Source organism: Struthio camelus, chromosome 7 (assembly GCF_040807025.1).
Source record: "Struthio camelus isolate bStrCam1 chromosome 7, bStrCam1.hap1, whole genome shotgun sequence".
Lineage (NCBI taxonomy): Eukaryota > Metazoa > Chordata > Aves > Struthioniformes > Struthionidae > Struthio > Struthio camelus.
In genome coordinates this window covers 17,112,160-17,135,132 of record NC_090948.1, presented here as the reverse complement: position 1 = coordinate 17,135,132, position 22,973 = coordinate 17,112,160, and the positions used below count along the sequence as shown (strand labels likewise).

General features: G+C 69.0%; 3 protein-coding genes across 6 annotated transcripts; all 3 read left to right on the top strand.

The window, feature by feature from the left end:
* Nucleotides 1-72: 72 nt before the first annotated feature.
* On the top strand, nt 73-5,876 carry HPS1 (HPS1 biogenesis of lysosomal organelles complex 3 subunit 1). 3 transcript variants are annotated; one of them, XR_011142133.1, is made up of 18 exons: nt 73-235; nt 1,278-1,415; nt 1,493-1,635; nt 1,755-1,863; nt 2,112-2,272; nt 2,348-2,450; nt 2,534-2,638; nt 2,727-2,796; nt 2,930-2,997; nt 3,500-3,667; nt 3,748-3,924; nt 3,996-4,063; nt 4,194-4,316; nt 4,411-4,479; nt 4,700-4,841; nt 5,062-5,175; nt 5,257-5,398; nt 5,674-5,876. XR_011142133.1 is itself a non-coding variant. In XM_068949934.1 (18 exons), exons 1-18 carry the CDS (start codon nt 128-130, stop codon nt 5,834-5,836), a joined length of 2,106 nt encoding a protein of 701 aa, XP_068806035.1. In that variant the 5' UTR covers nt 73-127; the 3' UTR covers nt 5,837-5,876. The 3 variants fall into 3 exon arrangements, 2 of the variants coding, with proteins under 2 accessions (XP_068806035.1, XP_068806034.1); XM_068949934.1 differs by having other exon boundaries at nt 4,002-4,063; nt 5,316-5,398; XM_068949933.1 differs by having other exon boundaries at nt 5,316-5,398.
* Nucleotides 5,877-6,976: 1,100 nt separating this feature from the next.
* PYROXD2 (pyridine nucleotide-disulphide oxidoreductase domain 2) lies at nt 6,977-11,527 on the top strand. 2 transcript variants are annotated; one of them, XM_068951214.1, is made up of 16 exons: nt 6,978-7,107; nt 7,448-7,467; nt 7,725-7,818; nt 7,899-7,972; nt 8,112-8,258; nt 8,523-8,676; nt 8,895-8,956; nt 9,088-9,185; nt 9,312-9,453; nt 9,548-9,682; nt 9,871-9,943; nt 10,088-10,244; nt 10,369-10,523; nt 10,614-10,720; nt 10,833-10,953; nt 11,166-11,527. In XM_068951214.1, the coding sequence occupies exons 1-16, from the start codon at nt 6,978-6,980 to the stop codon at nt 11,234-11,236; spliced, it is 1,740 nt and encodes a 579-aa protein (XP_068807315.1). In that variant the 3' UTR covers nt 11,237-11,527. The 2 variants fall into 2 exon arrangements, with proteins under 2 accessions (XP_068807316.1, XP_068807315.1); XM_068951215.1 differs by lacking the exon at nt 7,448-7,467 and having other exon boundaries at nt 6,977-7,107; nt 7,933-7,972; nt 8,892-8,956.
* Nucleotides 11,528-14,707: 3,180 nt separating this feature from the next.
* LOXL4 (lysyl oxidase like 4) lies at nt 14,708-21,265 on the top strand. Its single transcript, XM_068949932.1, has 15 exons — nt 14,708-14,897; nt 15,451-15,753; nt 16,035-16,213; nt 16,372-16,583; nt 17,210-17,248; nt 17,387-17,609; nt 17,717-17,900; nt 18,152-18,306; nt 18,636-18,803; nt 18,974-19,136; nt 19,321-19,564; nt 19,884-19,999; nt 20,104-20,240; nt 20,575-20,686; nt 20,797-21,265. Exons 2-15 carry the CDS (start codon nt 15,474-15,476, stop codon nt 20,865-20,867), a joined length of 2,283 nt encoding a protein of 760 aa, XP_068806033.1. The 5' UTR covers nt 14,708-14,897; nt 15,451-15,473; the 3' UTR covers nt 20,868-21,265.
* The last annotated feature ends 1,708 nt before the right edge of the window (nt 21,266-22,973 follow it).

Sequence of the window (22,973 nt, the reverse complement as noted above, 5' to 3'; positions counted from 1 at the left end):
GGCGGGGGCGCTGCGGCGGTCACGCGGCGGCGGTCACGCGCGGCCGATCAGGAAGCGGCGCGGGCGGGCGGGCGCATCCGCGGGGTCCCGGTGCCCGCCGCCGCGCCGGGCCGGGCCGGGCCGGGCCATGCGGTGCGTGCTGATCGCCAGCGCCGCGGCCGAGCTGCTCTTCTACTGGGCCGATGCGGCCTTCGCCCGCCGCCTGCGGCCGCCACCCGGGCCGGGCGCCGCGCAGGTGGGGCGGGGGCAGCGGCAGCCCTGGGCGGCGGCGGGGGGGCTGGGGGAATGCATTGTGCGGCGGTGGGGCTGGGGGTGCAGCGAGGGACAGGGCTGGGGGAATGCAGTGTGGAGCTGGGGGTGCAGTGTGGGGCTGGGGGTGCAATGCGGGGCAGGGCTGGGGAATGCAATGTGCGGCGGTGGGGCTGGGGGTGCAGCGAGGGACAGGGCTGGGGGAATGCAATGTGGAGCTGGGGGTGCAGTGTGAGGCTGGGGGTGCAATGCGGGGCAGGGCTGGGGAATGCAATGTGGAGCTGGGGGTGCAGTGTGGGGCTGGGGGTGCAATGTGGGGCAGGGCTGGGGAATGCAATGTGGAGCTGGGGGTGCAGTGTGGGGCAGGGCTGGGGAATGCAATGTGGGGCAGTGGGGCTGGGGGTGCAGTGTGGGGCAGGACTGGGGGATGGAATGTGGGGCTGGGGGTGCAGTGTGGGGCAGGGCTGGGGAATGCAATGTGGGGCAGTGGGGCTGGGGGTGCAGTGTGGGGCAGGGCTGGGGGAATTCAATGTGTGGGAGTGGGGCTGGGGGTGCAATGTGGGGCAGGGCTGGGGGAATTCAATGTGTGGGAGTGGGGCTGGGGGTGCAATGTGGGGCAGGGCTGGGGGAATGCAATGTGCAGCAGTGGGGCTGGGGGTGCAATGTGGGGCAGGGCTGGGGGAATGCAATGTGCAGCAGTGGGGCTGGGGGTGCAGTGTGGGGCAGGGCTGGGGGAATACTGTGTGCAGCAGTGGGGCTGAGGGAATGCAATGTGCAGCAGTGGGGCTGGGGGTGCAGTGTGGGGCAGGGCAGTGGCCAGTGCAGAGCAGGGCTGGGGATCGGGGCCATGCAGGGCACAGCCACAGAGGCGCTGCAGCGTGGGGCGGCAGTGCCAGGCCCTGTGGGGCAGAGCAGGGTGGTGGGAGGCTGCCGTGCAGGGCTGGGCTGGGGGGCAAGGGCAGGGGGCGCAGGGCAGAGCCACGGGGCAGTGCCACGTGGGGCAGGGTGCTGACGCCCGCCTGCTGCAGGCCCCGGCGCTGGAGGACAGCCTCAACACGCTGTTCGCGCCCCTCATCATCTCGTGCACGGCGCTGCTGGAGAAGCTCTCGGACACCTACACCTGCTTCGTGGCCGAGCCCGAGCGGCACCTCCACGTCCTGCACATGGTAGGGCCGGGGCCGGGTGTGCAGCCGGCGGGGGGAGCAGGGCGCACGAGGAGCCCTGACGCCGCTGTCGCTTGCAGTTCGGGGACTGCCTATACGTCGCGGTGAACGGCGACGGCGCCGAGAGCGAGGACGACCTGCGCCGCAAGCTCTTCGTGCTGCGGCGCCTGGTGGAGGCTCACTGCGGCCTCGTTGCGCTGGACTCCCACCTCGTCCGCAAGGAGTGAGCGGGCACTGCTGCTGCGGTGGGGGGCCGGGGTGCGCGGGGGGAGCTGCCCCCTTGCAGCGGGACCTGCACCTCCTTTCGGCCCGTGCCCCGCTCAGTCTCCGTGGTCGTTGCAGGTTGCGGCCGGCCGATTCGGAGCAGCGCGAGCGCGTTTGGGGCCTGCTCCGGGGCCTGCTGGAGACCTACAGCCACCTGCGAGAGGAGGACCAGAGCTTTGCTGTGGAGGTACTGTGCTGGCAGCACTGCGCTGGGCCCTCCCGCTCACGTTGCAGGGATGCTGCTAGCTTTTGGGGTGGCCCTGGCCGGCTGGACATGAGGCTGCATGGGACGCCGGGATGTTAGGAAAGCCTCTTGCAGGAGGCACTTTGAGGCAGCTCCCCCAAGCAGTGTCGTAGGGATATAGGGCAGCCCGGCGCTGCTGCGTGGCTGGGTCCGCAGTGGGCTCAGGGCTGTGTCCTCCACCTGCTCCCCAGGCCGTGGAGCGGCTGATCCACCCGCAGCTGTGCGAGCAGTGCATCGAGTTCCTGGAGCGGCAGGTGGTGCAGCACATCAACGCCAGCCCCGAGCGTGGCGGCGACGAGGTGGGACATGCCTTCCTCCTGGTGAACACCAAGCTGCTGGCCTTCTACTCCAGGTGAGCCCTGCCCCGGCTCTGCCGCCTGCCCCAGGGCAGCCCTCCTGCCTGACCCCTCCGCTCTCTCACCCGCAGCCGCAACACCAGCTCCATCCGCCCCGCGGACCTGCTCATCCTCATCCTCCTCGTGCAGGACCTGTATCCCAGCCAGAGCGCTGAGGAGGAGCTCAGCCCCCAGGTGCTCCAGAGTAGGGGTCTGGGGTGCCCCATGGGAACTGATGTCTCGAGGGCCATGGCTTAACGTTTTGCTCTTCTTGGAAGCCTGCAGCAGGGAAGGCGTTCCTCCAGGAACCCAAAAGAAGCGAGAGCATCCCCATGAATAGCCCCAGCTCCCATGCAGCCATGGAGAAGGAGTCGGATGATCAGGTGGGTGTGGGTAGCTGTCCGCCTCGGTTCCCCTCTGCAAAGTCCTGGCTGCAGGGCATCGGCTCACCCAGCCCTTTCTTGCTGGCAGGACACAGACGATCTCTCGGCACCGGAGCTGTACTACACGCCTGAGCCCTCACCGGGCAGGCACAGCACAGGTGAGCACCTGGCTGGGCAGGAGCCGTGCTCGGCGCTCCCTAGCCCCACCGAGGGTCTGGGGCTGCGTGGGGTGCTAGGAGGGAGCCTGAGCATCCACCTGGTCCTGAGGCCAGACTTGCTCTGCTCCTGCAGGCAGTGAGAGCTGGTCGGAGGGCCCTGAGTCGCTGTGCGCTGGGGAGGCAGACACTGCCGATGTCCAGGTGAGCAAGGGATATTGCAGTTCCTCCTGGATCTGCCTCTTCCCTGTCCGTCCTCGTGCTTTTTGCTGTCCCTGGTCCTCGTCACTTATCTTGTGTTGTGCTGTGGCTGTGAATGCCCCAGCCTGTTGAGCTGGGGAGATGCCACACAGCCCCTGTTTTATGCATCACACTGTGACTGTTCCTGGGGCGCTGCTTATGGGGTGGCCTCTGGGCAGGGGGCTGGGCCCTCTCCACACGTGTTAGCAGCACAGGGGGTTGAGGCTATCTCAGAGCAGTCTAATGTCTCCCTCAGCTTCCCTTTTTGGGAAGCTCTTTTGGGGTTCCTGGGTGCTTTCCTCACTGCTCTGTTGCTGTGTGGTCCTTTCAGGTCCATCAGTTCAGCTGTGCCCAGTTGCAGCTTTCAGGGCATTGCTGCCACCTCCACGTCCCTCCAACAGGTCCTGGGTTGGTGCAGGCTGTCTTGTCCCCACAAGGGGGCTGAGCAGCTCTCTTCTCTCCCCAGATGGCAGAGGACTTGCTCCAGACTCTGGGGCCTCTAGTTCCTGAAGCTTCAAACCCCAGGAGGGTCTTCCTGGATGCCAACCTGCCAGAAGGCTACTGCCCCATGCTGCCCCACACCATGCACTGCCTCCCGCTCTGGCCTGGCATCTCCCTTGTGCTGCTGACCAAGGTGAGCTGGCTCTAAGGCTGAGGGGGAGCAGGGCTGGGGGAGCTCAGTCCCAGCAGACCCATCTTTCTCCTCTTCGGTAGGGCCCCATGACCCACGTGGCTGTCACCTTGCACCAGCTGCTCGATGGGTTCTTGGTGCTGGAAAAGAAGTTGGAAGAGGGGCAGGAGGTGGGAGCTCCACGCGCCTACCCGTTCCTGTCCGAGCTGCGGCAACGCATGGATAAGTTTGTGAAGAAGCTGAGCGGGCAGGACATTCAGGTGGGAGTGGGGGCGAAAGCACCCTGTCCTGCTGGCTCTGCAGACAGACGCTGAGCTGTGTCTCTGTCTAGTTGCAGAACGCCTGGGTGGAGTTTAAGAACAAGATATTCTCCCGGAGCGAGCCTGGGAGCTTGCTGGAGTGAGTACAGTGTCTGGGGAAACCTGGAGTTTCTGGGGCATGTGGGCTCTTTTCCAGCCCCGAGGGACCAGAGGGGCTGTGTGAGGTGCCGTGAGGCCAAACTCAGGTCTCTCCCTGTCTCCTGGCTCAGGGTGCTGCAGGCACTGACCGGCGTGAAGCGGCAGCTCTGCTCTGTGTATCGCCAGCTCTTCCTGAGCTCCGCCAGCCAGAGCCTGTCACAGGGCCTGCGGGACCGTGCCCAGAAGCTGATGAGGTGGGTGTGTGGGGGCGCTCAGCATCTCCGTGGGACCCTGGGGGCTCTGGAAGGCTGTGGGGCCCCTGCCTCTCACTGCACCTCTTCTTGGCAGGGAGAAGCTGCTGGACTGGAGGGATTTTCTGCTGGTGAAGAGCAGGCGCAATATCACCATGGTGTCATATCCGTCCTGGCCGCTGGGGTGGGCTGGGAGTGCAGCCCCGGGAGGAGGGCCATGGCACGGGGTTCCCTGTAGGGAGGGCAGAGGTGGGAATAAGAGAACCTTGTCCCTTTGTGCCAGGCACAAGGGAGGGAGTGGGATGGGCGAAGGTGGTTTCCACAGGCTTGAGGGTTGTCCTGGAAGAGCTCCAAAGTTGTTAGACATCCTTAACCAGCTCTACATACCTGGAGGACTTTCCTGGCCTGGTGCACTTCATCTATGTTGACCGCACAGCTGGGCAGATGATGGCACCATCACTTAGCGTGACAGAGAAATCCAGCTCGGAGCTGGGCAAGGGCCCCCTTGCCCAGTTCATCAAGAGCAAGGTACTGGGAGAGCACAGCCCTGCTTGTGCTGAGCTGGCCTGCACGGCACAGCCACCTTGGAGCTGGACTGGCCACCATGCATGGGAGGTTGTGGGCTGCAGCAGGCAATGCTCTGGAAGGGTCCTGGCTCTGGAGGGCCTTTCCCCCGGCTCATGGGGCTGGGGATGACGGGAGTGAGTGGGGGCTGGAAGGTCATCTGCTCGGGCTTCCTCTCCCCCAGGTCTGGTCCTTGATCGGGTTGGCCCGGCGTTACCTGCAGAAGGGCTACACGACGCTCATGCTGCAGGATGGCGACTATTGCTGCTCCTATTTCCTCTGGTTTGAGAACGAGCTGGTATGTGGGGTGGGGAGGGGGCTGAGTCTTCCTCAGGGCAGGGAGCAGGGCTGTAGGCACCCCTGTGCTCTGGCTCCGTAGGCTCCGTCGCTTGTCCCCTCCCTGGTACAGTCCTGCCCTCTGCTGTCACCATTCCCCAGGGCTGCAAGCTGGAGGTGATGGAGGTGCCGGTTCTCTCCGATGACTCTGCTCCCATTGGGATGTTGGCAGGAGACTACTACAGGTGAGTGCTGAGTCCTCAGCCCTGCAGTCTGGCCCCAGGGCACGGGGACGTGCTGGCATGGGGGGCCCCGTCAGTGATGCTGTGCTCGTGACAGCCCAGGTTGCAACAGTCTGTCTCCCCAGCCTCGTGCTGTGGTCCTGCCTGCGGATGGCTGCTGTGTCCTTGCCAAGGATTTCTTAGGGGATGGTGGTTAGAGAGGGGGTGCCTGTTGCAGGCCCCCGCTTCCTCTGCAGGCTGCACGGTGCCCTGCAGAGCCCCAATCTGTTCCTCCCCAGGAAGCTGCTGCGTTACTACGGCAAGAACCACCAGGCGGAGGTGGTGAAGTGCTACGAGCTGCTGACTGTGCACCTGGGCATCATCCCGTCTGAGCTCGTGGTCCAGCAGGCCTGCGACTTGGCCCGGCGCCTCTGGGAGCCCTCCCGCATCCCCCTGCTCTGAGCCGGGTGCTGGCTGGGATTAAAGTGGGTGTGGGTGTTCACGCGCCGGTGCTGGTTTCTCCGTGTGTCAGAGCCGCGCGGGGTCAGCTGTGCCTGTGGACAGCCACGTGCAGCCTCCCCGTTCTCCAGCCTGGCCTGGTTTTGCACTGCCCGCCTCTGCTCCCCACATGCTTGGCTGGCACCCAGCAGCCCCCAGGGACGGGGCAAGAGTGAGGCTGGGAGGTTTTTAGCAAATCGCATTCCTGCTGAAAAGTGCATTTCCAAAGCAGGATTTTTAGTGTCAGCTTGGCCTCACTGCCTGGCTTTGGCCAAAGAACAAAATGTCATAGCCAAACCTGTGTGGAGGTGTGCCTCCCCCCTCCCAGCCCTGGGGCAGCCGGTTCAGGGCACTTGGGGGGCCAGGGCAGGCTCTGGGGAGGTGAAGCGCATCCCCATGCACCAGCCGTACCCCCCCCTTCCCCACACCCAGACCGTGGGCCGAGCTCAGCTGTGACCACGCAGTAAAGCCGGGGCAGCTCATGTGTTTCCCAGATGCATCTGCTTTCCTGTGCATGGGCAAAACTCAGGGCAGGGCTGGAGCTGGGTGCTCCCCGCTGGCCCCGGGGTGCCCCTCGGAGGTGGGGGGGCCGGGGGCTGTTGCTGCCAGGGGCACGGGGTCGAGCCCAGGGCTGGGCTCTGCCCAGAGCAGCGCTGGCAGCCGCAGCCCCTCGCCGCTGCCTGCTGGGGCTCTGGCTGCTGTTCGGGGAGCGCTGGAGCGTGCCGGGGCCTTTGGCCCGTCCTGCTCTGCAGGAATTTGCCCTGCTGTGCAACAGCTCTGCGTCCGGGGCCGAGATCACCCCCGAGCTGCCCGTTTTCTCACTGCTCTTGGTGCTCAGCTTGGGGCTCGCTGGCAGCGGGGAGCTGAGCCGTCTTGCGAGGCCCAGGCAAAGCTCTGCCGGGTGAGCGCCTTGCTGCGGGCACTGCCGGGGGGGTGGCTCGCAGCCCCTGCCCAGCCTCCCCGCAGGCAGCACTGGGCTGTGCGCCAAAGCCCCCCTTCCCTGGGCCCCCGTCCTGTCGTCCCCCATTCCCCCCCCCCGGTGCCCGGAAGCCCAGGGAAAAGCAAAGTCCAGGCGCAACGGCTGCAGCCGGTGTGCAGGGCAGCGATGGCAGCCGGGCACGGCACGAGGCTGCCGCGGGGCTGCGCTTCCCGCTGGCTGCGGGGCCGGCGGCTGGCCCACGGGGGGCCCGCGGCCCGGCTGCAGCGGCGGTACGACGCGGTGGTGATCGGGGCAGGTAACGCGCTGTGGCAGGCCCCCCCACGGGGATGCCCCCCCCCCTTCTTCCAGGGGGAGCGCTATGGGGAGGGCAGGCGGGGAGGAGGGGAGCGCTGCGGGCGCAGCGGCGCTGGGCACGGCCGGGCAGCTCCCCCGCGCTGCCCGTGCAGGGGAGGATGTTTGCCTTGGCTCGGGTATCTGCCTTGACCGCCTCCGTCCCCTCGCCTGCGCTTGCAAGGCCCCGGGGTTACAGGGACGAGGGAGGATGTCCCCCGTCGGCAGGAGTCACTGGGGTCCGTGCGGGGGGCTGCGGGGGCGCCTGGCCGCGGGGCTCGGCTCACCCCGCTTTCTCCTTGCAGGGCACAACGGGCTGGTGGCAGTGAGTACGGCGAGCGCCGCTGCCGTCTCGCCTTCGTCACCCCGGGGACGGCGGGGGACCGCAGCGGGCACGGGAGGGTGTCGGGGCTGGGGGACGCGGGGCTCTGCCGGTGCGCGGGGTGGGATGTGCCCTGCGCCGGGGGGTGTTCGGGGACGCGGTTGCACCCCGTGCAGCCTCTGCCGGTGTGCGTGGCGAGGGGGCGGCTGCGGCCGTGCCGGCGGGGCCGGGGCGCAGCGTGACCCCCGGCTCCGGCGCAGGCTGCCTACCTGCAGCAGGCCGGGGTGCAGACGGCCGTGCTGGAGAAACGCCACGTGCTGGGCGGCGCAGCTGTCACGGAGGAGATCGTGCCAGGTGCCCGTGTCCCCCCGTCCCTGGACCGCTCCGCACGTGGGCGGGCCAGGGGCGCCCCCTGACCTCCCCGCATCAACCAGGCTTTAAGTTTTCCCGGGCGTCCTACCTGCTCAGCCTGCTGCGGCCGCAGATCTACACCGAGCTGGAGCTGCAGGTACCCGGCACCCGTCCCCGCGGCCGTGCCGCCCCCGCGCCGCCCGTCACCCTGGCAGGGCGAGCCCAGTCCCTTGCACCCGCTGGCGCTGGGGAACACGGCGCGCTGCAGGCGCCGGCCTGCCGTCCGTGTCTTGCAGCGGCACGGCCTGAGGGTGCTCCCGCGGGACCCCTACTCCTTCACCCCGCTGCTGGAGGACGGGAGCCCCCCGCGCTCCCTCCTGCTGGGGCACGACGCGGCCCAGACCCGGCGGCAGATCGCTCAGTTCTCCCGGAAGGATGCTCAGGTACCGCCAGGGCCTGAAGGCGTTACCAGCGCCGCTCTGCCCGCGGGCGCCTGGGCAGCAAGGAGGTGGGATGAGGGTTTCTAATGAGGTGGCGGCTGAGCTTGCACGACTGCCCCATGTGGGTGCATGAGGCCAGGCTGCAGTGTGCTGGGGGACCTGGGCTCGCTCAGCCCTGGGACTGGCAAATGCTGGTCCATGCGGTACCCTTTGCTCCTGCCGTGGCTCAGGCCCTGGCTCCACTGGCCACCCTCTGTCCCCTCGCAGGCTTATCCTGCGTATGAGGCGTTCATGGGAGGCTTGGTGTCTGCCATCGACCCGCTGCTGGATGCTCCCCCCGTGGATACAGCCGCCCTGGGCCAGGGCTCCCTGCTGCAGCGGCTCAGGGCCCTGCGAGCCCTGTGGCCCCTGCTGCAGGCAGGTATCTTTGGGGGTGTCGGGGAGCCTGGTGGCGGGGGGCACCCCCGAAACTCAGGGTGTGCGGCACAGAGCAGCCCCTTGTCCGGGGCACAGGCTCTGCAGGAGCCCCAAGCTGGGCTGGCAGCTGGGGTCCTGCCGGGGCCCAGCAGCCCTGTCCCCAGTGCAGCGATGCCCCTGGCGCAGCGATGCCCTTTCTCGCGACTGCCTCCCTCCCAGCAGGGCTGGCGCTGGGGCGGCAGCTGCCCTGCTACTACGAGGTGCTCACGGCCCCCATCTCCAAGGTGAGGGCCGGCAGCAGCGGGCGCAGAGCCGCCCGCAGGTGCCCAGCGCTGTGGCCTCCCTGCGCGCTGGGCAGGGGATGCTCCTGCACCCCCTCTGCCGGGCTTGCGTCTGCCCTTTCCTCCTGGGCCAGGTCCTGGATCGCTGGTTTGAATCGGAGCCCTTGAAGGCAACCCTGGCCACGGACGCGGTGATCGGGGCGATGGGCAGCCCCCACGCCCCCGGCAGCGGGTAAGGGGCCGGCTGGCGCTCCCGCTGCCGGCTCGGCACGCCGCGAGGCGGCGCGGTCCTGGGGCGCGGGGGCCCCGGCGCCGTCCCTGCCACGCTGGATCTGAGCCCTGGGCCCTGCGGCTGCAGGTACGTGCTGCTGCACCACGTGATGGGCGCGCTGGAGGGCCGGCGGGGCGCCTGGGGCTACGTGGCCGGCGGCATGGGCGCCCTCTCCCAAGCCATCGCCAGCGCAGCGGCCGCCCGGGGAGCGCACATCTTTACCGAGAAGGTACCGGGTTTCTGGGCGTGGGGAGCTGCCCGGGCTGCTGCCGGCACCCTGGGACATGCGCGGCGAGGTCCTGGCCCGTCCCTCCTCTCCCCAGCCCGTGAGCCACGTGCTGCTGGGCCGGGCCGGGAGGGCGCAGGGTGTCACCCTGCAGGACGGGACGGAGGTGAGGAGCAAAGTGGTGCTGTCCAACGCCTCCCCCCAGCTCACCTTCCTGGAGCTCACCCCCCAGGTACGGGGCATGCGGGGCCACCACGGGGCAGCGCTGGGCTGCCCTGCACCCAGCTGGCACAGCACGGGGAGCCCAGCTGGGCTGGGGTGTCACAGGGTTGGGGACAAGGTGCTACCATGCCCTCTAGGGCTTGGTGCAGAGACCCAAGGCACCCCATCACAGCCACCTCCTGGCCTCTGCTACCCTAGGAGCAGCTACCGAAGGACTTTGTCCAGCGGATCCGGCAGGTTGACACACGTTCCCCCGTCACCAAGATCAATGGTAGGTACCAACGGGGCCATCTCCACCATCCCGGCACCAGGGAGACCAGAAAGGGCTCTGCCCCACAGCACGAGGCTGCGGGGCTGCTGCAGGAGAAGGCAGGCAGCCCCGTTTCACCCCATCCCTCCCCTTCCCGCACCCCAGTGGCAGTGGATCGGCTGCCCAACTTCCTGGCTGCCCCCAACGCCCGCGACAGCCAGCCCCTGCCCCACCACCAGTGCTCCATCCACCTCAACTGCGAGAGCACCCAGCTCCTCCACCAGGCTTTCACTGAGGCCAGCAGCGGGCACCCCTCCAGCAGGTAGGATCCCGCTCTGATCACTCTGGTCAGGCCGGGCGGTGCTGGGGGAAGATGGTGCTGGGGTGGCTGGTCCCCCTCTTTGCGTGCCTGGCGGGGTTGTGGCAGTCTCTCGCCCCCACCCCAGGCCCATGATCGAGCTCTGCATCCCGTCCGTGCTGGACCCGGGGCTGGCCCCGCGGGGCTGCCACGTCGTGTCTCTCTTCACGCAGTACACCCCGCCGGTGCTGGCGGGCGGGCGGCCCTGGGACGAGGCGGCCCGTAACGCCTACGCAGACACAGGTACATGGTGCACGCGCGGACCCAGGTACTGCCAGGCGTGCTGGTCCCTGCCTGAGAGCAGAGCCTGCCAGTCGCTCCGTCCCTCCCCAGTGTTCGACTGCATCGAAGCCTACGCCCCGGGGTTCAAGGCCTCCGTGGTCGGCCGGGACATCCTGACGCCGCCAGACCTGGAGAGGATCTTCGGGCTGCCCGGTGGGGTGGGTACCGCGGAGGCTCAGCTCTGAGCATCGCTCCTGCGCCAGCTCCGGTGGGGACACAGCCCCTGGGCTGGGCACGAGCCACCTCGCACAGCCTGGGCTCTATTTCCAGAACATCTTCCACGGAGCGATGTCTCTGGACCAGCTGTACTTTGCCCGGCCGGCACCATCCTATTCAGGCTACAGGTCCCCAATTCCAGGCTTGTACCTGTGTGGAAGTGGAGCCCATCCTGGTGAGTAGGGGTGGGAGCTGGGACCCCCGGGGGGCTGCAGGAGGGAGGGCAGGGTGCACAGAGGAGGTGCAGAGGCAGCACAGGGCATGGGGCCAGCACCAGCCCTCCACCCTGGTGCGAGCCGTGAGACGGAGCAGCTCTCGTGGTGCAGTCACAGGCCCCGTCTCCTGGGGCCGGAGCTGCCCGCTGCTCCCGTGTCTGCTGCCTTGCAGGAGGGGGAGTGATGGGAGCAGCAGGACGCAACGCAGCCCGGGTGGCCCTCGAGGACTTCAGGCGGCTGTGACGGCAGCAGTGATGCCAGCGTCGCCTGCGCAGGGTTGTGGCTGCTGTGAACTGTGTCATGCCCTGGGGGTGGGACCAGGGAGCTCTGGGCCATGCCCCTGCCTGGCCCTGGGCAGGACACTCGTGCCCCTTGTGCTCCCAGCTGGCACCTTCATGTTGAACATGTGGCTGCTCCCTGCCTGCTGTGGCCTTGCCTTGCGCTGGTGGCTCCTCTCCTCCTGCACGTGGGGCGTCTCGCTCGCCCCAGGACCTCGCTGCACTTGGGAAAGTAAACACCACCGTGGGCTCTGCATTTAGCACTTTCTCTGTGGTTTTTCAGCTCTTCCTGCAGCTGGTGATGCACCGCTGGGTTTGCTGGCCTCAGCGCAAGGTGGGAGCGCGGCCAGCTCTCGGGCCTGGGGCAGTGCACTGGGCTGTTGGTGCTGCATCTGGCTGTGCTGCCCCTGTGGGACCTGCCGGAGGGGACATGCACGTCACAGAGTGGTGACCAGGGAGAACTGGCCCCTCACCGTCTCCTCCATCACCAAAGCATGCTCCAGTTGGCTCAGGACTATTTGGTTAGAGCCACCCCAAGCTGAGCAGGGAATGAGGAAGGTGCTCGAGGCCTGTGGCACCCCCAGTGTGTCCCTTGTTGCCCTGGGCCCCTGGGCTGTGCACGTACAACAGCCGGGCGACCAGCTGGGAGATAGCAGAAGGCTGCGAGGGTGTTGGGACCTTGGCTGTGGGCTGGAGGACACTCTCTCGGTGGGGCCCTGGACGGAGTGGGGCTTTCAGGGAGATACAACAACAATTCTCCTACTTCAATGTTTGTTACCTTGCATCAGGCCAACTCACCTGGTCGTGGCATGGAGGGGAAGGAGACAACTGACCCCACACAACTATATGAACTGACTATGGCAGAGGATAGTGGCTCCCTACCCCATGTGCAGGGCTACGTTTTTGGGGTCCCAGCAGAGAGCAATGTGCTCCCTAGGAACTAGCCAGCGTCCTTTGGCACCAGGGTCTGGATCAGCTCCTGAAAGCTACTGCTGTCCTTGCTGCTTACAAGAGGGGACACAAAGTGTGAGTAGCACGTTTGTCCCTTCAAGTCACCCTCTGCTAGCCTCACCCCAGGGCCCTGAGTCACGACAGAGCCCCCCCACCTCCAGTCCGTGATATGTGATGTGGGAGCAGGGAGCACGCACAGCCCGCTCGGAGGCTGGCTGCAGGAGCAGCCCCGGGCAGGGGCCGGGGGGCAGGGGCCAGGGGCTGGCCCTCCCCCTGCTGCAGGGAGCTCCCCAGGCTGAGCACAGTGAGACCCCCCCCTCGGCACTGCTCGCACAGCCCCAGCCATGCTGTGCCCCTTTCCCGGAGCTGGCCGCTGTGCTGCCCCGTGCCTCTGCTGGGAGCCACTTGCTGAAGATTACAGAGCTCACATCCTCTCCCCGGCCCTTTTCCTCCTGGGCACAATGCTCCCGATTCAGCTCCCGGCCTCTCCTCCTGCCGGGCCCTAAATAAAGTGCTTCCGGGCTGAGCTGTTGCACCTGAGCTGGCTGAATCAATATTGACTGGCCCAGAATAGTCCCCCAGCCCTCTGAGAATAGCCCCGCACACCCACCTCGCCGCCCACAGCTTCCCGCGCACGGGGCTGCCCTGCTGCACGGGGCCCCTATTTTCGGCAGCAGCAGTTGCCTCCTGCACGGGCTGCAGGTGCCGGTCCCCAGTGAGCCCCATGGGCTGGCCGGGGTGGGGGACAGCGGAGGAGGGACACCTCACCCAGCAGCAGCACCCAGCGCCCACACCGCTGCAGGCACAGGCTGGCAGGTCCCACGCGTGGGAGAGCCCCGCTACCCTCCTCTTCCTCCCAGCCCAGCCGTGCTGCTGCTGCCACCCCTGCCTGGGTGCAGACCCCCCCCTCCCTGCCCTGCGAGCAGTGGGGCAGCTGGGAAGAGGACCTGGGAGTCCTGGTGGGGCTTTTGCTCTACCCCTGGGGGGGGGGGGGGGCTGCACGCCTGGCATCACACTCAGGTAATTGAGCTCCAAACCGGCGAGACGTGAGTGAGTCACAGCCTGGGCAGCCGGTGCAGCCCGGCCCCTGCCTTTCCCCAGGGCTTCCCTTGGCCCGCTGCCCTGCGGCAGCCCTCGCTCTGCCCCGCGTCCTGCACGCGCGGCCCCCCAGGGGCAAAAGCCCTGGCGCCGGGGCGCAAACCCTCCGGCCCAAGCCCCCCCGGGGCCCTGCCAGCACCTGGGGAGCCCCGTAGGGAGCCCTGAGCAAAGCCAAAGGCCGGGGAGCAGCTGGCGGCAGCAGCACCTGACCCAGAAGCCCCCCGATGGCACGCACCCGGGGGCTCAGCCCAGCTCTGCCCCGCGGCCCCCGGCCCCTCCTCGTGCCGCCCGGCCCCAGCTCTGCCCGCCGTGCTCCTGCGGGGACCCGGCGGCACGCGGACCCCACGGCACGGGACGGGCGCCCTGCCCGCACGTGGCCCCAGCCGCCCGCGTGCCACGCTCCCTCCGCGGCACGCTCGGGCCACCGGGGCTGGCTGGGGACCAGCCCCGCCACCGGCCGGGAAAGCCCGGAGAGCCTCGAGCCACGTTCCCGGCCGGAGCGCAGGGCCGGGCGGAGGGTACCCGGGGGGGCTGCGCGCTGGGCCCTGGGTGCTGAGCGCCCGGCGCCTGCCCCTGCGCGGCCCGGGAGGCGCTGGAGGTCCCCGCGGGATGTGGCGATGAGCTCACGGGCTATTCCCGGCCGTGTTGTTCCTGGCTCCTCCCGGCAGGAACCGGCTCCTTCTGCTCCAAACAAACAGCCCCCGCGGCCACCGACACATTCCTGGCCGGCCCGTGGCCACGGTGAGGGACAGGCGCTTCCTGTTTATCCCCCTCCCACGCCCCGAGGCAGGAGGCAGCGGGGTGCCCCGGGGCACTGCCGTCACCCCAGCCCACGGCTGCCCCTGGGGCGGGTCGGGGGGGGCAGCGCCTAGGGACCCCCGCAGCGAGCAGGGGGGACGCCCCGACCCCCAGCAGGACCCAGCACGCAGCATCCACGCCACCGCGTCCTGGCCCTTCCCCCCGCTGCGGGCGCTTGCCCCACGGCAGCACCCCGGGCCCCCCATGCCGAGCTCGTGTGGGGTGGAAGGGGGGCAGGGGGCTCCTTTGGGGACATTCCCCTCCCCAAAGTATGAGAGTTTGTCACCTCCAGCAAACGGCTGCCCTGCCTGGCGGGGAGCCAGCCCCACGGCGCGGTGACACGGGGCAGGGGGCCAGCCCCAGCTGGGGGGTCCTGGGTTCATCCCGGTGGCGGGGGGGGGGTGCCAGGCCCACGGCGGGCGGGGGGTTACCCCGGGGCTGTCGGAGCCCTGACATAGGGCCCGGCCAGGGGGCAGAGCAGGACACGGGCTGCAGGGCTGGGCTCCCGGCCCCGGAGCGCAGCGCGTGCCGGGGGGGTGCGGGGCTGGGCAGGGCAGCGGGGGCCCCCCCCCCGGGGCTGCCCACTGCGCAGCACCATAAAAGCAGCAGCCGAGCAGTGCTGGGGCAGCAGGAGAGCCGGAGCCGGGCTGCTGGCCGGAGGGAGGCAGCCGCCGCCGCCACCGCCACCGTCACCACCGCTGCTGCCCCGTCGCCTGGTCCGGCGCAGGCAGCCTGCCCCCTGCCACCTCCCCCCCGCTGCCCCACTGCTGGCCTGCTGGGTGAGTGCGGGGTGCTGGCATGGGGGGGCTGCAGCGGGGGTGGGATGTGCCCCCCCCCACAGTGATGGAGCGCAGATGCAGGCAGTGAGGGGCAGAGGGGAGATGCAGTAAGGGGTGGGGGGCGGGAGGGAGAGGGGCCAGGTGGGGGGAGCGAGGGGCTTTGGGGGGCATGGGGGGACCCCACGCACGGCCCTAAGCGTAGGGCAGGCACGAAGCAGGAGGAGCAGGACAGGGTTTGCCGGCGGTGGCGGGGGGGGAGTATCCCGGTGCAGGCTGGGGAGCAGGGGCTTGGGGGGGGGGGGCCACAGTGGCCTGTGCCCCCATGGAGGCCCCTGGAGAGGGGCAGGGGGAGGCAGAGCTCATCCCCAGGGTGGGAGACGCTGCGGGCTGTGCACGGCAGGGACCGGCCCCTGCACCCCACACAGCATGGGGACAGGGTGGTCACTGCTATGTGGGGCACGGGGTCCTCGTGAGGCCACCACATTGCTTGGGGGGGGGGTGTCGCAGCTCCCCCCGCTGCGGTCCCTGGCACTCAGCATCAGGCTGTCCCCAGGTGCCCTGCCCCGAGGAGCTGCGATGGCGCTGCTGGGGGGCGCGAGCCCTCTGCTGCTCCTGCTGCCGCTCCTGCTGTGCCGGGCAGCCTGCAGCAGGCAGGATCCGGCCCCCATGCAGCTGCGGCTGGCGGGGCCGCGGGGGCCCGCCGGCGAGGGCCGCCTGGAGGTGCTGTACCAGGGGCGCTGGGGCACCGTGTGCGACGACGGCTTCGACTTCCACGCGGCCACCGTGGCCTGCCGGCAGCTGGGCTACGCCGCGGCCGTCACCTGGACCCACAGTGCCACCTACGGCCAGGGGGAAGGTGAGGGCAGCCGGGGGCAGGTGGGGGCTGCCTGGAAATGGGGCGGCTGAGGGCGCTTGTGGGGCACCCACAGAGGCTGCTGGCTGGAGCAGGCTGCTGGGGGTGGGGGGTAGGGGCAGCCTGCGGGGGGCGCTGCAGGTTGGGGGGGGCCAGTGCCAGGGGCAGCTTGTCAGGGGCGTTGCACGTGGGGGCGCAGCACTAGCTGGGGTGCCCGCAGTGATGGGGGGGACGTAGGGAGCCTGGCACGGTGGTGACCACCAGGTGACACCTGTGTCCCCCAGGCCCCATCTGGCTGGACAACGTGCAGTGCGCGGGCAGCGAGGCCTCGCTGGCCGACTGCGTCCACAACGGCTGGGGCGCGAGCGACTGCCACCACAGCGAGGACGCCGGCGTGGTGTGCTCAGGACCGCGCCAGCCCGGCAGCTCCCCCCAGGCCGCAACCCCCGGTCTCCTGGGAGAGGTGAGTGGAGCAGCAGGTCCTTCCCGCTGTCCCCATCCTGCACCCTTCCCTCGATGCTGGAGCTCCTGCTCCGGCAGGTCCCCAGGATGCAGGGACCCCCCCCCCAAACCTCGTGCACGCAGGCTGGGGCCCACACCATCATCCCCCTGTCCTGCCAGGCACTGGGGCTGAGCCTGGAGGAGGTGCGCCTCAAGCCCATCCTGGCCCGGGCCAAGCTGAGCATGCCAGTGACGGAGGGCGCCGTGGAGGTGAAGCACGCCGGGCACTGGAGGCAGGTGTGCGACGCCGGCTGGACCAGGAACAACAGCCGCGTGGTGTGCGGCATGCTGGGCTTCCCCCAGGAGAAACACGTCAACACCAACTTCTACCGGTAGGAAAGCAGCAAAGGGGCTGCGTCCTAGCATGACACGCAGCAGGGCATGTGGGCCAGGGGACCCATGGGACATGCTGTGGGGCTTGTGGGGCAGCAACTTGGGCATTGGAGTCAGCAGGGAGAGGGAGAGGGTGTCAGGTAGGGGGACTCAGGTGGCTGGGTGTGCGGGACGCCAGGACGTCACGTCCACGCCTGTGTCCCCTTCTTGGGACACAAAAGCCTCCATGAAGGGCAGGCCTGGGCTCTGCCACAGGGAGGGGGCATTAGGTGTCGAAGGGAAGGTTGTCCCCAACCTTCATCTGCCAAACGTGCATGGAGGCACAGGCGAGCCAAGGCGCCCTCGGGCCCCTCCACCCGCGTCGGATGCTGGCGCTATAAATACCGCCCGTAATGAGCTCCTGCCGGTGCCAGGAGTCGCGCAGTCCCGCCTGGGCACAGCGCGCGGCCAGGTTTGGCGCACTAATTGCCAGTGGGGAGCGGACCTGTCCCGACGAGCCCTGCAGCCCCGTGGGAGGACCTGCGGCATGGTGGGGCCCTCAAGGGCTTGGGCGCGGGGTGGGGGGTGCTGAGCCTTACAGGGTTGGCACGGGGCCCCCTGACCTCCTGGCTCCCTACACCCACAGGAAGCTCTGGAACACGAAGCTGAAGGACCCCAGCTCCAGGTAGGGCTCAGGGTGGGCAGGAGCAGGCCAGCCCCCACTGCGGGCACCCACAGGGCTTTGCCCTGCGTGGGCGGCCCCTTAGGGGAAAGGCTCTGTGCACCCGAAATGACGCCAGCCCCTGCTGCTCTCGCCCGGCAGCCTGAGGAACCTCAGCCAGCAGAACACCTTCTGGGTGCACCGGGTGCAGTGCCAGGGCTGGGAGCCCCACCTGGCCCGCTGCCCCACGCAGCTGTCCCCGCCGGCCCCCCAGCAGCCCGCCTGCCCCCGCGGCATGCACGCCGTCGTCGGCTGCCTTCTCGGCCCTGCCGGCCAGGCGGGCAAGCGCAAGGGCAAGCCGTCCCGCAAGGCATCCCCGACAAAGGTGAGCCCCGTCCCCCAGAGCCGGGCAGCGCCCGCGCAGCCCCTTTGCAGCGCTGCTTGTGCGTGCGGCCCCTCGCCACTGACGAGGGGCTGCTCCCCTGCTCCCAGGGTCTGCCGGTGCGCCTGCGAGCCGGCACCCATGCCGGCGAGGGCCGGGTGGAGGTGCTACGCAACGGGCAGTGGGGCACCGTGTGTGACAAGCAGTGGGACCTGCTGGCGGCCAGCGTGGTGTGTCGGCAGCTGGGCTACGGGACGGCGAAGCAGGCGCTGGCAGGAGCCCAGATGGGCCAAGGTGAGAGAGCCGGCAGGGCATGGGCTGGGGCCACTGGTGGGCTTGGAGGGGCCCCCAGGGAGGAAAGAGCCCCCTTGTTTACGGGGTGCTACTGGAGCAACCTGGGGTGTCCAGGTGGCCCTGTGGGAAAGGGGCTCCCGCAGCCTGCCTGGAGCAACCCTGTGCCCACGAGGGACCCCAGACCGGGGGGAAGGCGGGTGGGCTGGAGGGAGATAGGACAAGAGGGAGCTGTGACGCTGCCTCTGCTGCAGGCCTGGGGCCCATCCACATGAGCGAGGTGCGCTGCACCGGCCACGAGCGCTCCCTGGACGAGTGCCGCTTCCGGGACGCCGAGCAGAGCGGGTGCCGGCACGAGGCCGACGCGGCCGTCCGCTGCCACATGCCCGACATGGACTTCCAGAGCCAGGTGAGCCCCTGCCTCCCCCCAGCGCCTGGGGAGCCCCAGCTGTCCAGTCCCTGCCCCACTGCCCCATCACCCCGAGCTCCCTGCCCCGTGGATGCTCAGAGGGGCCCTGGTGTGGCCGAGGGCGTGGGGGGACACGCAGGGCAGCACAAGCCATGTTGATGTGGGTGTTGCAGGACGAGCCGGTGGCAAAGGTGGTTTTGGGGAGGGGAGAGAGAAAAGTGGAGGTGTTTGGCTGGGTGCATGGGGCTACCTACCCCATTGCAGCGCCCGCTGGGAGGGCAACACCGGGGCCTGCCCCACGCGCCAGCTCAGCCCTGCTCCGCCCCCAGGTGCGGCTGGTGGGGGGCCGCAGCCCCGAGGAGGGCGTCGTGGAGGTGCTGGTGCCGGTTCGGGGGACGCCGAAGTGGGGCGCTGTGTGCGGCGCTCAGTGGGGGCTGAACGAGGCCATGGTCGTCTGCAGGCAGCTGGGACTGGGCTTCGCCAGCCATGCCCTCCAGGTGAGCGGGGACCCAGCCCGGGATGGGGGGGGGGGGGGGGGCACGCAGGCTGCCTGGCACGGGCTTGCTGGGGGAGCTGGGTGCTCCAGGGATGGTGTTGGTTGGGGGGTGCTGGGGAGCCAGGATGGGTGCTGGGGAGGGACTGAGCGCTGCGCTCCTCCCCTGCCCAGGAGACCTGGTACTGGGCCGGCAGCCCCGAGGCCTCCGAGGTGGTGATGAGCGGGGTGCGCTGCACGGGCACCGAGCTGGCCCTCCAGCAGTGCCAGCGCCACGGCCCAGTGCACTGCCCCACCGGCGGGGGACGCTTCTCGGCCGGGGTCACCTGCACCACCCGTGAGTACCAGGGCGATGGCCTGGGCCCTCGGGTGGGTACCGCTGGGAGGAGGCGCCCGCAGGGATGCAGCCCCTCTCCTGGGACTCAGCCAGGGATGGAGCATGGTCCTCCCTGCAAGCACTGGGGTGCTGCACGGCATGGGGACCACCTGCCCCGTCCCCACCGAGCCCCTGCCTGTGTCAGACGCTCCGGACCTGGTGATGAACGCCCAGCTGGTGCAGGAGACGGCCTACCTGGAGGACCGCCCGCTGGGGATGCTGTACTGCGCCCACGAGGAGCGCTGCCTCTCCCAGTCGGCCGACCGCATGCACTGGCCCTATGGCCACCGCCGCCTGCTCCGCTTCTCCTCGCAGATCCACAACCTGGGCAGAGCCGATTTCCGGCCCCGGATGGGGCGGCACGCGTGGACCTGGCACCAGTGTCACCGGTGAGCGTCCCTGGCGCAGGGGGCCCGGGGCTGCCACCGTGGGCTGGTGGCCCTCGTAGGGTGCTCGCCTGGCCCCCGGCCGGCTGCGCGTCTCTGCCCGGCAGCCTCTCCCACGGCGGCCGGCCCGCCCTGGGTAATTAGCAGCATCCGCACCGGCACTGTCATTACGGCTTTATTTGGCGTCAAGGCTGTAATTTGCACGGAGCCGCTTGCTTCTAGGTGCTGCCTGCTCCCGGCTCGGCCCCTGTCTGGGCCAGCCCTCGTCCTCCCCGTCCAGACGCTCGCCCCCAGCCCCGGGCTCACCCCTCTGTCCCCACAGGCACTTCCACAGCATCGAGGTTTTCACCCACTACGACCTGCTGACGCTCAACGGCTCCAAGGTGGCGGAAGGCCACAAGGCCAGCTTTTGCCTGGAAGACACCAACTGCCCCGAGGGTACGTGCCAGCGCCGGGGCAAGGCAGATCCGCAGCCTGCGATGCAGCTAGGGACCCCCCGCCCCCAACCAGCACAACACCTTCATGTCCCCTGTCCCCCGCAGGACTGCAGCGCCGCTTCGCCTGCGCCAACTTTGGTGAGCAGGGCGTGAGCGTGGGGTGCTGGGACACGTACCGGCACGACATCGACTGCCAGTGGGTCGACATCACCGACGTGCCGCCCGGCAGCTACACCTTCCAGGTAGGGGACAGAGGGGCGTGGGATGCCCCTGCGTGGCACTGAGCGATGGGAGAGCGAGGCAGGGGTTTGCCCCCCGTGTGCCTCCCCGGCACAGCTCATCGGGCTGGGCTGGCTCACCCCAGCACCCGCCGTCCGGGTCCCGCTGCCTGCAGGGTGCACATACCGTGACCCTGCCGGCTGTGAGGGCTCTCCCACCTGCCTGGGTCCCGGCCCATGGGCGTACACACACACACGTACCAGCCCACGTCGCGGGGTCAGTGGCTCTCGATGGGGTGCCAGGCGGGCAGGCCTGCCCCACGGCGGGTGCCCACGGCCACTGCGTCGCCCTCCCCAGGTGGTGGTGAACCCCAAGCACGAGGTGGCCGAGTCGGACTTCTCCAACAACGTCATGCGGTGCCAGTGCAAGTACGACGGGCAGCGCATCTGGATGCACGGCTGCCACACGAGTAAGGCGGGCAGGGAGCGGAGGGGTCCCACGGACCGCGGGCGACCCACGCTGCGGTGGGGGGAGGCACTGCTGGTCCCGTCCGCCCCCTCACACCGTCCCTCTCTCCAGGCGATGCCTACGGCGCCGACGTGGTCAGCGAGCTGGAGCGACGGGAGCGCCTGGCCAACAACCTCGTGTGAGCACCCGCCGGCATCGCTGTGCTCCCAGGGGAGCGCCCGGGGCTGCCCGGCCCAGCTCCCGCCTCTCGGCCTCCTGCATCCCCAGCTGCGGCAGCACCAGACTGAGCTCAGGGACTCAAAGCATTTTGTATTTATTGCTGCTGCCGCCCAGGACGGAGACCGGCACCAGGCCCGGCGGGGAGCGCCTGGGGGTGTCCACCCCGCACGGCCGGCGGGACGTGAGAGGCAGGCACGGGTACCGCGACAGCCCCCACCTCTGCAGCTCCGGCTGCCCCCCAGGACGTCTACCTCAGCCTGCGCACCCGGCCCCCACCACCCTACCGGACTCAGGACAGGCCCTGGCTGCTGCCACCCGTGCAACAGTCATGTCTTTAATAAAGGTGCTGTGCAATGGGAGCAGTGGTGCTGGTCTGATCTGTGTCCACAAGCGCAGCTCTGCTGCAGGGGTGACAAAGCCGGGCCCCAGCCGGGAGCAAAGCTGCAGCCCCGGGGCCAGCAGCACCCCGGCTGCCTGCACCCGGCTAGGGCAAGCGGCTCTGGCTCCCGGCCAGCGAGAGCCCGGGGCCGCCTGGCCCTGAACCGGCTGACCCCGGCGTGCTGCGCGGCCCCGGCCAGGTCACTGTGGCAGCACTGGGCCGCCAGCCAGCCCACCAGCCGCCGCGGCTGCAGCCGCCGTGCTGGCTTTTCCCAGGCGGATGCCAGCAGCTCCGTCGCCGGGGCTCAGGCAGCCGGCATGGCCCGGCTCTGCCCCCTGCAAGCCCTGGCCCCAGGCCTGCCAGCAGCCAGGGCCGCATACATGAGGGCAGGCAGCAAGCGGCCAGCCGTCAGGGGCTGGCAAGAGCCGAGAGGAGCGGGCGCGAGTGATTTACAGCTGCCTGCAGCCCCGGCCAAGGTGCCGCTGTCCATCAATGCCAGGCCACGCTGCCGCCTCCAGCCCTGCACCCTGGGCTGCGTGGGGCAAAGGACCAGCTGGTCGCAGGGCACGGCAGGGGCACACCAGGAATCGCTCCCAGGAGTCCTGGCCCTAGTGCAACCACAGCGGCAAGAAGCACAGCCCACAGCAAAAGCCACCAGGGCAGGGGTTCAAGCCGGTTTGCACCGCTGCTGCAGGACATCAGCCCTGCCAGGGCCAGCCGAAAACTGGTGGCTGAGGGCAGCCCAGCTCCCCAGGTGCACACCGGGCTCTGCTGCGACTCCCTTGCTGTTACTTGCGTTTGGGCCACCCACAAACTGCGTGGGCACCTCCTATCTTTTGACAGCTGGCCTTAGATGTGCTGAACACTGGGACCTTGCTTGCTGTGCCGCTTTTCCCCGCGTGGTTTCTAGCATGTTTTTAAAAGGAAATAAATGGGAACCCCACCAACCCTCACCCTGCTCTGCCTGGCCCAGCGTGAGCCAGCAAACAGGCAGCGCCTATGGGCGAGCTGTCCTCTGCCAGGGCGCTACAGGCACACGTGGGGCCCCGATGACACCGGAGAGGGACGGGGGGCCCCCAACACCCTCCAAGGCACAGCACTAAGGGGCTTGACCTGTCCCCGCTTTTCCTCACCGCCCTCCAGCATCCTGTCTGGCTCTAGTCCGAGCCCAGGTGCTCTGCTTCCCACCCCATCTGCACCTCCCATCCCCATCCACCATCCCCATCTGCACCCCATCTCCACCCGCTTCCCCATTTGCACCCCCATCTACATCCACATCTGCATCTCCAACCCCATCTGCACCCCCCACCCTCATCCGCACCCCCATCCCCATCTGCACCCCCCCATCGCCATCTGCAACCCCATCCCCATCTGCACACCCCATCCTCATCCGCACCCCCATCCCCCATCCACATCTGCACCCTTATCCCCATCCCCATCTGCACCTCCCATCCCCATCCTCATCTGCACCCCCATCCCCAGCCACCCCCCCATCCCCATCTGCAACCCCATCCCCATCTGTATCCCCATCCGCACCCCTATCACCATCTGCACCCCCATCCCCATCCCCCCCATCCCCCCCAGCCCAGGCTGCGAGCAGCCTCGTGGAGCCGGGACAGGCCAGGCTGCCTCCACATGTGACAGCCCCAGCACATGGAGGAGCCGCGGGGGCTCGTGGCCCCGAGCACGT